The 13,777-nt window shown below is 37.7% G+C and overlaps 1 protein-coding gene across 1 annotated transcript; it reads left to right on the top strand.

Moving 5' to 3' along the window:
* The first annotated feature begins 5,367 nt into the window (after positions 1 to 5,367).
* On the top strand, positions 5,368 to 13,086 carry si:ch73-52p7.1 (uncharacterized protein LOC100321084 homolog). The gene is made up of 2 exons (XM_042433916.1): positions 5,368 to 5,432; positions 11,408 to 13,086. Exon 2 carries the CDS (start codon positions 11,473 to 11,475, stop codon positions 12,298 to 12,300), a length of 828 nt encoding a protein of 275 aa, XP_042289850.1. The 5' UTR covers positions 5,368 to 5,432; positions 11,408 to 11,472; the 3' UTR covers positions 12,301 to 13,086.
* Positions 13,087 to 13,777: the final 691 nt, after the last annotated feature.

Here is a 13,777-nt window from a genome sequence, read left to right as displayed (position 1 = left end):
ATTCAATACATTTTATAGTGCTAGTGTTAACATGATGATGCAAGTATGTAAGAAACCATTTAATCATAGATAATAAAAATTTTAAAAAAGAATGAATGAATGAAAATAAAAGAAATGAAATCTGTGTGTGTAAGCTGCACTCCCCGTGGCTTTCTGTCATGTGAAGAGTTAGTAAATGGTTAAAGGTTTGGCCAAAGTACTGGCATAATAAAAACAGATTCCCCAGCATCCATTTGTGGACAAATAGAGAAAACACTCCAGATGTACAGGATGACTTATGTATGTTCATAACTGATTGTGACTATTTGATAGAATTATGCTGCAGGCTGTGTTTCACTGCAGGTAGCTGCAATGTTTGATATGATGTTAGATGTTGCTTCACCTGCAGCTGTATTCAAACATACAGAACATCCATACTGTTACACCACTGCACTAAGTCCTTTGTGTCAGTCTACTGCATATAAAGTAGCACTGTACAAATAAACTTTATTTAATTTGACTAAGACCTACATTTAATTAGTAACAAGGTGTAACTGTAACATTCAATAATAATACTATTACTACTAACAATAATGACAACATAGTAGTGTATGTCATCATGTATGTATCAATTAAACAGACCACAAATAACTGGCTGACCTGACCTGCTTCAGAGAGTGGTGTAGATATGAGATCAGATGTAACTTCTCCAGCAGCTGGAGGCTTCTGCAGATATTTCCTGAGAGCATCTGGACAGTTATAGAGTAGATATAAGCCTGTTACAAGCAAACACATGTAGCTGCAGAATAGACAAATAACTGCTGCAGCCTGTTGCACAAGCTGTGTGTAAATTCAAACTTAGTTATAACGTAAATTATTAGTAAGTTGTGATTTATGCATTACTAAATGTAAATCGTAACATGTCACATAACTGATGGTAAAACAGCAGTTTTTCTGCCACACATCATCATTTTCTCATTAATTGCTGCCATTTTGTAACACAGTACTCCAGTATATATCTTCTTCAGTGCGCACAGTCCAGGTGCAGAGCAGATGGAAAATTGTGAGGAACAGAGGTGCAAAATGTATTTCTATTTTTCTTTGTGTATTTGTTCATATTTTATCCCAAGGCAGAAAATGAGGAGGGGCACCAGTTAGGGGCGCTAACTGGAAAATTTTTATTTATCTATTTTTTATTCATGTAATTTCTTTTTTCCTTTGAAGGCAACGAGTGCCCACCAGACAAGGTGGCGCCCTAGCCGACCGCCAATATGGCCTATGCCTTGAGCTGGCCCTGATTCTTTCTATGATACAATCATAGTTTTTACAAAGCAAAAACCACCACTTTTTCCTGCCAGGAAAGCAGTAAAGCGTTACTCCGGACGACAGTGAATTAACACAATATGATTATATGAATCTAGAGTGAGAGGAAGAATATGGTAAATAAGACTTTCACATTAGATAGCTTTAGATAGAACAAAATGTGCAGGCTACTGTATGACAAACAATGGCCCATTAAGCCTATCTGTGCATCTCAGCCAGCACTTTATTAGGAAGTGGCAGACTCAGGCTCCCTGGAGTGCAGGGGTGACAAAATATATTGGGCACGTGATACATTTAATGGGCCCCCATCTGCAGAGAACAATGATGCATGTTTAGTAAAAAGGCTACATCCCCAATTAAGATTAATATTTTTACAGTGACTCAGAATATAAGGAAAATACTTCTGTATTAAAAAGGATTCACTTTTTAAACATTTATTTTGCAAATATCTCTGTAATAAAATACAGGGAATGGGTAATGTTTTAAATGCTTATTTCTCAAACGCATCTGTAGTAAAAAACATGGAACTGTGAAACTGGTTTTGTCAGGAATGTGAGATTAATGACCTCATTATGGTCATTTGGGATGTCCCCCCCTGTCAATGGACAACAGCAGAAGATCCACCTTCCTTCTCCACATCTGCAATACTAATCTCCCTCTACAAGTGCAAGTTAATCCAAGCTAAAGGGTTGTAAACACATTTACATAATATTTAGTATAGAGATGGCTAAGTACGTATCTAGCTAGCTACTATCCATCTAGCGTATTGTTTAGCATGTTATCCAGCTTTGGACAGGCCTACATATAAAACCAACTTTGAAAATACAGTGTACATACATTAGTAATGCATCCTTAATAATATTTAACCCATACACTTGTTTTAATTGCAAAAAAAAAGCCTTGCAATATGACCTATACCTTACATATTGTAGTAGGGTCAAGGTTACAGCTTAGACTGCACTAAGCCAAACAATCTAAGGGTGGTGTGACTGAGCCAACTAGTGAGTAGTACTGTACCAAAATCAATTTAATGGAATAATGTCAGCTACAACAACCACAAAATGCTTTTAAAGGTGCTTTATCTTTCTAATGATCAGCCTACATTCATTTCTACCTTAATGGCCAGTTCACACCATCGTAAGGGCATCTTATAGGGCAAAGAATCTCGTGTTCTTCACTGGAAGGGCACTTTACTATGTTTTTTCTCCCATACAGTGCACCCTATAGGGCAATTAACTATGTTTTTTTGTTCACTTAATCCCTTTTTTCTCATTGAATGGGCACCAAATTCTGCACTTCAGTGTCTTAGACTTAGGGGTACCTGTAAGGGACCAAGCAGTAAGGCTCAGGAACATCTGGGTTTTCAGGGTTACGACAGTGGTTCACTTCTTACTGGGGTACATCACCATGGTAACTTATGCTGAACAGCTAACTTGCTCCGGGGCAGGTTAACTTCAGAGGATCAGATCACAACCTGTTAACACCATGACCACTGACCAATCAGATCACTGGAAAGAAAGAGTCATCATTCCTACAGGATCCCAACATGGACAAAAGTCCTGAGTTACAATAAAGTGACAATTAAAAAAAGAGCAATATATATTTTTATAGGTCAGTGGAAATATTTAATTGTTCAAGGATTTCTATTTCCACTCTGGCTTTAAAACAGAGCTTCTAACAAACGGAGAGATCTTTTACGACACTAAACAAATAATGGTGATTTTAGCTGCATTTTAATTGTGCAAAGTTTATTTTATCTCCGAAGTGACAGCTGATAGTGTGGATGATTTTACACTCTGATTCCATCACTGCAGCTCAGAATAACATGAGACAACTGTGTGATGATAACTGGAAATAAAAACTGAAGATTGTCTTGTGTTAGAAAAATAACCCACACACTGTTAACTGGCTCCCATGATTATAAATGCAACATTTCAGTCAGATAGACCTCATCAGTCATTAACTACTTTTCCACTCTTTGCTTCAGCTGCAGAAACAGTCTGGCATTACTAAGTTACTTACTAAGTTTTTTATATAACTTGTTCAGAATGGTTTCTTCATCATCCAACTAAAGATCAAAAAATACTCACACTATACTTAAGTCATATAATAATAATAATAATAATAATAATAATAATAATAATAATAATTAATTAATACAATGTATTTTAAGCCTTTTATTTTAATAAGTGGAAATTGTTTCTAGTGTTTCTACATCTTCTTATTCTGTTGTATGATTATAGGCTCATTTACATTTCACTTTGTTGAATATGACTCTTTGCTGTCCCTGAAACAATAGTTTTCTGCAGGTACTTCGTATCACTGTTTCATCTGATATCATATGAAGTACTTCATTCATGGTTCTGATGATGTTGCTCATAATTAATAACCCTACCTCTTTCCCATAAACGTACTCATAGCTGGATAGTGAAACGTAGAGTTGACTCACCTAGCTTCCTAGCACTGGTTATCTGAACGGTCAATATTAGACAGTGAAACCAGATAATGAAAAGATATCCTGGGTATGTTGAACTTGCTTCGTAGTACAGGCTGCAGGTGTGTAAAGCAAAAAATAGTAATTTATTTACAATTTACTTTCAACTTAACAAATTATTTTTTCAAAATACAAAAAGTAATCAAAAGTAATTTCAAAACTAAGGCCCTTTAACTCAAATTGAGATCATCTAAACAAACAGTGACCTAAACTGAACTCAACATAACTGACCTGCCAAATGACACAAAGGGAGGGTTTATAGACACAAAAGCAAACCTACACAGACATACAAGTTGGGCAGGAATAAACTCTGTATCACAAATTAACCTTAATATCAACAAAGATTTAAATCAAGAAACTATTTACAACCAAACTAACTGTCCAACCAAGAAAACACAAAACTTAAAGTCCAAAAATACTTTAAGTGTATTGTATACTATGTGTAAACTGTATAACCAAAAGACAGACTCCCCTCTGGCACACCCAGGTGGCCTCTTCCACTTCCTGCATGCCACAGTATAAGAGGCCATCTTAACTGCCGCTGTTTGTTTTAGGGATGACTCACCCAATCCATGAAAAAACAAAGGTTGAGCATATTTAGTGTAAGCAAGAAATCTGTTAACCAAAATGCGTGCACTCAAATTAGCAAACAAACTGTCAATAATAAAGTGTTTACTTTAGTGTATGAAAACAAAAGACTATGTGTATGCCTTTTATTGTATTGTATTTAATATTATTGTTGATATTTGCATATTATTGTATAATTATTAATCATCTGTCAATGCTTATAATTTTCTGTACTGCTTTTGCAATATGGGTTTCTGATCTGTCATGCCAATAAAGCTTATTTGAATTTACTGTCATTACTTGAAATGTTTGTATGTTAAAAAGAAAACTACTAACACTTGGTGCTGACATGTGATGTGGCCACTACAGAACCCCAAATGGCACTTTTTCCACATTTTTTTTTCTTCTTCTTCTTTTTCACTAGGAGGGCACCCATACAGAACCTCCAGCTCACTTCATTACAACAGCAACTCATAGGGCACTGCATTACATCTTGTCAGGGTACTTTACAGGGAACTATCACACTTTCTTCCACTGAAAGGGAACCCATGAGGTGCAAGAATTACAGACTGTCACATATAGAGGCTGTCATCCTGATTCACCCATAACTAAGACAGCATTTACAGAACTTAAGTATGTTTTCTCTGCTGTCGGGGCACCTTGGAGGGCACTTTCACAGTAATTTTTTGTCCTCGGACCTGTGCAATCTAATGCAATCTGATACACCGCTACCACCCACTATGACATCAATAATAAACCTAAAGTAGAATTATCACCTTTCTGACAACATCAACAAAATCCGAAAATGTGTAAGCTTTGTAAAAGTAGAATTTATGGCAGAGCTGTTTTTTAGCTGTATTATATTTCACAGGTGTTCCTCATAAAGTGCTTGGTGAGTAAATGTTTACATACAATACGTGAAGTTGAACTCAGTCTGCTCTTGATGTGAATTACAGCTTCCTCTGTGGGATACGTCCCACCATCCTGACGTCAGCTGGATGTGTGATTTCCCTACCCATCCCATCCTCAAACTCAGACTCACATATCCGCTCTTCAGCAGCGACCGGAGGTGAGTTACACACCACAGCATGGAGAAACTTACTGTATGCAATTAGCACTATAACAGCTATAAGTGTATGTTTGTGTGTGTTTCTGCAGTTAATGTCTGTAGTCTGTAAAAGGAACAGAAAACCCACCCTGGTGTACAATATCATATTGCATATAGCTTGCACATTCCTGTGTCTGTGTTATGTAATAGAAAAATTCTCGCAAACTTATTCAGATAGACTCAGATAGACTTCAGATTACATTTTAAACTTTAAAATGTAAATGCTGAATTGCGTGATGCAGCCCCTTTATTTGAATGTAGATGTCATTTGTCATCTTACTGTAAATCTCAAAGGGCTACCTTCAACCCTGACTCATAAAACTGATTCTGGAGCCAGAGATAGTGACTCATAGCTAAGCCAGACATGTGGTCTGAGACTCACTGACATTTATCTCAATAAGAGGAGAGTCTGACAGTCAGCCAATACACAGAAAGAAGGGGTATTTTCTTGTCCTGTATGATTCAGACTCTTATCGCACAAGCAGAGGTGGAGTGAAAAATGTTGATGCTTGCAGAAAAAGCAAATCCTGCAAATGTCACTCTGCTTTTTTGTCTGTCATCTTCTCTGTGGGGTTAGGTTTGATCTGACAAAAGAATGATACTTGTATGCTGTCATTCAGTGTCTGTTTTAATGATGGTCAAAATCCCCCTTTGCTCTCTCCATCTGTTGGCATAACAACACACACCATCATTTTACTGCTGATGTTGGTGGTGAAGCTATACAGGTTGTTTCAATAGAAACAACCTGCAAAGAGTAGAAGCAGTTAAATTTTTTTGGAACAAGACTCAACAAACTTTTGATTATAAACATAGAGTCTCATCTTGGATTCCTCTCAGTGCTACTTGGCTGCATTTGCTTCATTTCTGACGTCTTCTGCAGCGTCAAGAAAAACATTTTCTGTAAGGTTGAGTGTTGCTTGTTAAATGTTAAATGTCTGGGAAGGCTTGACTAAAATTGTTTTTGTCAAAAACAGATGTTATCAAATAAATAGTTATGGGAAAACAGCTGGACGCTGTAGTTTTTAGCATATGTTACTCAAACAGGAGTTAATAATGTATTTTTTTCTGGCACTATTTTCAGCTGCAGATTTGGTTTGCTAGCAAGTGTTTACAGCACCAGGATGTGTATGCGGGATTGACTCAAATTTGTGACCATAAGTAAAAAAAAATCAGCTTTCGGCTAAACACACAAAACTTGTTACTATGATCAATTAATTGTTAGTTTTGGTATTTTCAAGCCTGTCTTAAAACAATAGTCAAGTGCACAAATGAACATTTAAATAGGTTTTTCTTGCCATAATCATTCCTCCTGTTCATACTGACCATTAGAAGATCCCTTCATAATGTACATTTCTACTTCTGTGCAAAAATATTTAAAAGTTTATCTGAAGCTAATATGAAGCTTCAGCCGTCCAAATGAGTCAAATAAAGTAGATATCTTTCAACTTTACAGTCTAGTGATGGCAGTTTAAATTACAAAATCCTCTTTTTGTTACTATACTTGCAACCACAGAAACACTGTCCGAGGAAACACAAAGAGGGAATCTGAACTGTAAATGACTAACTCAGACTGCTGAAGCCTCATTTAAACTTGAGATACATTTTTAAATGCATTTTTGCACAAAATGACTGTGTGGACACACTGTGGATTTTGTTCCCCATCACTTACATTGTAAGTGCATTTGAAAGGCATATTTTAATAGCCAGTATGAACAGGAGGAATGATTACAGTGAGGAAAACCTCTTTCTGTGTTAATATGGGCACCTGGCTGTTGTTTTAAGACAGACTTGAAACATTATGAATGTGTCCTTTAAGCATATTTGACCACCTTATGTACACAACACAGCTTATTTTAATCACTAAAAATAGTTAACGGGGTCGCTGTTGTGGCTCAGGAGGTAAAGCAGCTCCTCTTGTCCCGATGTTGAAGCATCCTGTGTGTGGCTGGATGACATGCAAATCGTATATAAATATTGTATATAAATGTAGCAATTTACCAGCCATTTACCTTCATTTCTTCATAAAGTATTTTTTTCTTCTTTGAGGTAGTTTTAGCAAGCTAGCAAAATGCAGAAAAGTACCTAACCCTGAAAGGCCTCTCAGTGACCTGCTGGTGGATCAGCAAGAACAAACTCACACAGTACAGCCAAACTTTTTTTCAAACCCACAAAACTGCGTTTTAAATTCTAGTGAACACCCCAAAGTTTCCAAAGATACCACATATGCCAGGTTGTAATTAGTATAACAAGATGATTGAAAAATGATGGATTGGTGCAGCCATAAAAAAAACATGGAGGTTTGAATATTTCACTCAAACATCATTAAGCTTCCTTGAGGAGAGAAAGGATGATAGTGCTAGACAATGTGGAATGTTGTTTTCAACTATAAGGGGGGAAAAAAGGTATAAAACAAGATGTTAAATATACTGAAGATGATAACTCACAAGGGAGTTATCCCAATCAAGAATTTGTTCCTGTTAAATTTCACTCAAAGCCTAAGGAAGAATGTAGTGGTCAGCTCTGTCCCAGCTTTCTTGAGTCAGAAATTCATTTTCCCAGCCCGATATTATTGCCAAACCAGGAAATCTACCCAGACCTTTGTAAAAGAGCCAAGATTTCAAAACAATGTTTTCCCTGGAATTGTAAAGCGAGCTCCACAGTTATAATTTTCTAAGTATGTGGGTGTGTGTAGTTCATGTGAAATTCAATGTGGGCTCCCAGTGCCAAACAATGTACTCCTAACTGCAGTGCAGGAACAACACACCCATCTCTGACAGAGAAAGTCACTGTGCGTGTGTGTGTGTGTGTGTGTGTGTGTGTGTGTGTGTGTGTGTGTGTGTGTGTGTGTGTGTGTGTGTGGGAGTGTGTGTGGGTGTGTGGGAGTGTGTGTGGGTGTGTATGTGTGTGTGCATTTGAGACTGAATAGTGATCCAAACCAGCTGTCCGCTTCGTTTGTGTAATAACATACTTAATGGATGAAGAATTCACCAAGGAATAACCTCACAGCATTTTACTCAAATGAAGAATATCCTGTGTGGAAGTTGACCTGAACATTCATTCAATCATGCTGGGTTTAACCATTAGTTGGACATTTGCCACAGAAATGTGAAGAATAGCTGATGTCAAGCAAACTTTATTTTCCAGTATCAAGCTAATTATATTATGGTCTGATGTACAACAGACCACAGCCAAATGGAACATGTTCACACCCGCTCCCTGGGGCTTGTCAGAAGTTGTTGTTGTAGATCATTAACTGTGCTGAACATCATCCTCGATATATATTGGCTAATTTTACTGTAAACAAGAGTGATGAAGGGTCAGACATCAACATAGAGTCCCCACATTTCACAGACAAGAGGAACCAAGACAAGTTTATCGTCACCTTATATCACTAATCAATATTTTTGATTACTATAATGTATCAAATGATAAAGCCCAGCCCCAAATATCAAATTATCACCTGACTTTGTGGCTCCTCCTAGTGGCCGTGGGTGGCACTGCACTTCAAGGTATTTCTGCATTGCTTCAGCCTCAAGTTATCGTTGTTACCGATTGATTTCAGCTCATTGTTTAGCTGTCTGGCCTGCACCTTTACTTTTCGGCAGCAGCAGGCAGTTAAAACCCCACTATACGCTACCTGCACAGCGCTAAATGGCAAACAGACTCAGTTAGTGACTAGCTGGTGAACATAGTGGAGCATTTAGCTGCTAATGAGCCAGATATTTCCCTCAGGAGACCCAAAACAGAGCTAAAATGAGAATGAATATTGGACTTACATTCAACAGGTGGCCAGAAACACAACTCGAAGTGAATGATAATGTTGCTCCATAATCAGTGTTGGAGGAAGTTTACTTTACTGAAGTAAAAGTACCAATAAAGCAATGTAAAAATGCGCCATTACAGGGCCCCTTCAAAGGGTCCCCAGATGAAGCTGAGGGGTCTTGAGATGATTAACGGGAGATGAAAGAAGACAAAACAAAGTTCTGATTCACAAATCTGCTTTCAGTTTTTGGAATTTTTCTCTACTCTATGATTTTTTGTAAGACGTCAAAAGCCAAAAAGGTTGGAAACCACTGGTTTCATCTTTAACAATGTGTTGTACTTTAAAAGCTTGTTCTATTATCCATTGTGTCATATCTTCATCTGAAAAGTAACTAAAGCTGTAAAATAAATGTAGTGGAGTAAAAAGTAAAATATTTCTCTCTGAAATGTAGTGGAGTGGAAGTATAAAGTAGCATAAAATAGAAGTACTCAAATAAAGTACCTCAAAACTGTACTTAACCACAGTACTTGAGTAAATGTACTTAGTTACTTTCTGCCACTGTCCATAACTGCTGGTTGTGTAAATAAGCAACTGTTTGCTAACACGTTCATCATATCAACTTTAAAGTTGATGATATGTCAAGTTGTGTTTACATCTTCTTTCTGATGACCCCAAGTGACCAAATAATCAGTTTTTCAGCTATTGTGCTAGCATGTTATCATTCACTACTCAGCAGTAAACACAAAGTACAGCTGAAGATGTTGGGAATGTCATTTGTTTTTAAGGTATGGAGTCATAGACCAAACTACTGGTCAAAATACAAAATCCAAGCTGATGATGGCACTCGATGAAAAGTCAGGGAATCACAAAGTCAACAGGATTCGTCCTCTGGGGACCATGACTGTATGAACAGAAATTTGTGGCAATAGTTGTTGAGATATATCAGCCTGGACCAAACTGGTGGACATCGCCATCCCTGGAGCCACGCTGCTAGCATGGCTAAACACTTTTTTTACACAGAAAGCCTGATGAATGAATGTGTTAAAATTCAGTTGTGCATCAGAGAGCCTCACATCACAACAGGCAGCCTGAACTAATGATGCCAAATTCTGTCTGTGTGTACCACAGTGTCCCTCATAGAGCTGGAAGTTTCGTCCAGTATAAAACCTTTTATGGTCTTGCCATGGACAAATGACACATATCTAAGATACGGCCAAGAAAAAGCCACTGATAATAGCTTAATCCAGTCCCAGCTCTCTGGGTTCTCAAAGTAGATTGAAGCAGGACTGCAAAAATAAACGAAAGTAATTTACAGAACTTCATGTCCATTTCCACATTCTCAACCCAGCCACACATGAAGTGGACTTCTGTATTTGCAGCTGTGGCTGACGTGACAAAACAACAAAATGATTAATGTGTGTGTGTGTGTGTGTGCCCAGTAATCTTCCAGATTTCCTAATTTATTTGTTTTTTGTTCTCTGCTTCTTTTGCTGTTTGACTTTCTTCATCTCTGTGTTATTCTTTCCGTCTTCATCATTCAAAATGAAAACACAATCTAAGCTGTAAAAGCCAAATTGGTGCCAAAGTTGCAAGTGTGATGTTGCTTTCACTGGTACATTTTCTCAAGCATTTGCACTTGTTGTGCAATTTTTAGGTCTTCACTTGAGTATTTGAGACTGTATTTCCAAGAATCTATTTGTTGTATTTTTCCATAACATATTATCTCCTAATAAAATATGATGCACGGTTACAAACTGGATATAAAGTTAATAAAAATACATTTCACCTCCATCAGCTCCAACGTGTTTAAATTCTACTTAAACATGAATGCATTAATATTATATTGTTTAATAATGTAATATGATAACATTACACTCCGAGAGGGGCTATTCTGCACAATGAGTACTTTACTTTTGATACTTTAAGTTCATTTTGCAGCTAAAACTTTTGTACTCTTACTTAAGAGAGAAGTATTTTTACATTGTGGTATTTTTTACTTAGGTAAAGGATTTAAGTACTTCTTCCATTACTGGTTGCTTTTGCACCCAGGACAAAATCAACATACTGTACATGCAGTGTGGTGAAAGCTAGCTGATGTTTTGTTTTCTGTCTTTACTTCCTCACTTACTTTTCTATCCTGATGTTGAATGTGTCTCTGTTCTCTTTTTTCTAGGCTCAGGTTCTTGAACACCTCCCACCGTCACACAGCATGCTACCCGAGCCTCTCCTCTAGAAGTGATGCCTGCTTTCAGCCCCCCTACACCTCTGCTGTGTGTCCTGCTGTGTGTGTCAGTAGCTCTGCAGCGCTCTGACCTGCGCCTGGCCTACGTGACCCACAACAGCTTTTTCTACTACTCCTGCAGCCAGAATCCACAACCTTGCAGCGTCTCATCACTAACAGACTGCAGATGCAAGGACATCCAGCTTGCCATGCTGCACCGCCCCCAGTCACACTCGTCTCCTGTTTTCCGGATGAGGCGTTTAACTGTTTGGTACACGTCGCCTTCAAACACGGCACGTCTGCTCAACAACTCCGAGGTGAGGCATCTCACTCTAGTCCATTGTGGTCCTGGGGGATCCAGAGAGAAAACATTTCACGGATCAGTTCCACAGGAGGGACATTTTGCTGTGCAACACCTGGAGAGGCTGACAGTGGTAAACCTGTCGCAGAAGCCAGTTCCAGATGCAAACTGGGCCAAAAACACAGACTCAAATATTGATCCAGAGAGGGATTATGGTGCTCACTTAGACACAAACAGATACAGCAGGGACAGAGACACAAACCTGGACCTGATTGCAGACATAAACAGAAATTCAGAAGCCCCGTCCTTGGCTTGGTTCTCACCCCAGATCCAAGACATCTTCCTGGGCAGGGAGCTCGGAGCGGCATATCATGAACAGGCCAGACTGGGAATCATCCACAGCTCTGTGCTGGAGTTGGAAGCAGCGGTCAAAGTCTACACGGTCCAGACACACATAGACAGCGACGGAGTACTACCCTTTCCTGACCTCCACCTGCCCAAGTTACCAGAGACATCTGTCATATATGTCAGTTTTGTGTACTGACACAAAGGGGAAACAACAAGAGGAAGATGATCCAGGATACCTGAATTTTGGTTGGAGAATAATCCCTTTATCCTTTTAAAATGGGATGTAAAATGGTTATTAGTTTATAGATTATGTTGCCTTTTGTTTATATAAGCTCACATTTGGGAGGAAAAACAAAACAAATCTTTTTAATACAGTACCAAGCAAAAGTTTGAAGACATTTTGAGAACTTCCCATTAAAGCTGTAAGTTCAATACTTGAAAAGATACGATACGATACGATACGATACGATACGATACGATACGATACGATACGGTACGGTACAGTACGATACAATGCGATGCGATGCGATACGATACGATACGGTACGGTGATGCGATATGATTTGGCTTGCTAACAAGTATGAGCATGCTCTTGTTGTGAGCTACTTGAATGGAGTGTGTCTTGGGTCAGGCAATAATCTGCACAAATTCGGATTTGATTGTAAAGTTTAGTTTTAAGTTTCACATATAGGCTGCTGAACAGGCCGTACTGCAATACAGCATGACACTCTGAATAACTGATTTAAAAAAAAACAGAAAAGTAATCTGGCTACTGGCTCCAAAAGATTTGAGTCTATGCAGAAAGTAAATGTAATGTTGTATCTTCTTACAAATAAATTCAATATGAGGAGTCCATGATAGGGTGGTGTTATGATAGATGTTTTATAGGTTTATTACTTATAAAACATTGTAACAGTGAACACAACATTATGAAACCAGTATTTATAATATAAATATATATAAATAGGTATTTTATCTAGCCTATTTCAAATACAAAACTGCAGTAATTTGTGTGTATTTTAAAAAAAATAAGTCTTACAATATAACAGTTAAACGTTCTTGAATAGAGATGTAGAAAGAAATTTAATGTGTTTGGGAGATTTTCTATATCTTTTCACTTCCAATACCACAGTTTCTTGCCCAGTAGCTTTAATCATTCCCATGGACTAAAACGTTGAACTAATGAGAGACTCTCTGTTCTCTGCCCACCAGTCCTGTTCAGTTGAAATGTTCTTTCTTTCTGGATCTTCTTTGCTCTGAATCAAGGGTGTAATCCACAAAATGAAATGGAAAATTGTGTTCAAACAAAGTGGAATTTACTTCAATCCTCTGTTAACCAGCTGAGCTTTTATTCTTATTCTCCTCTGTTCTACGAAGATATAAAACGTGAGCTTCCACCATGAAGTGTTTCCAACAAAAGCTCTGATCCGGTTACTGAATCCGCACTGATTGTAGGATTCTAGTGGAAATTATACTTTTTTAAATTCCTTTCAGCTTTTCATAATGACACACTTGTCAGAAATTAAGATGCATCAGATGATTCATCAGACATCAGAAACCCTTCAAAAGTCCTTAAATTGAATTATAAATCAAGACTTTGATCAAGAATTTAATCTGCAGTTGTGTTTGGGTTCAAACATTAGAGTTAAATTTTGTTGCATAATATTTTCACT

The sequence above is a fragment of the Thunnus maccoyii genome, chromosome 14 (assembly GCF_910596095.1).
Source record: "Thunnus maccoyii chromosome 14, fThuMac1.1, whole genome shotgun sequence".
Taxonomy (NCBI): Eukaryota; Metazoa; Chordata; class Actinopteri; order Scombriformes; family Scombridae; genus Thunnus; species Thunnus maccoyii.
The sequence above is the reverse complement of the archived record's forward strand: the minus strand, read 5'-3'. Positions and strand labels throughout refer to the sequence as shown.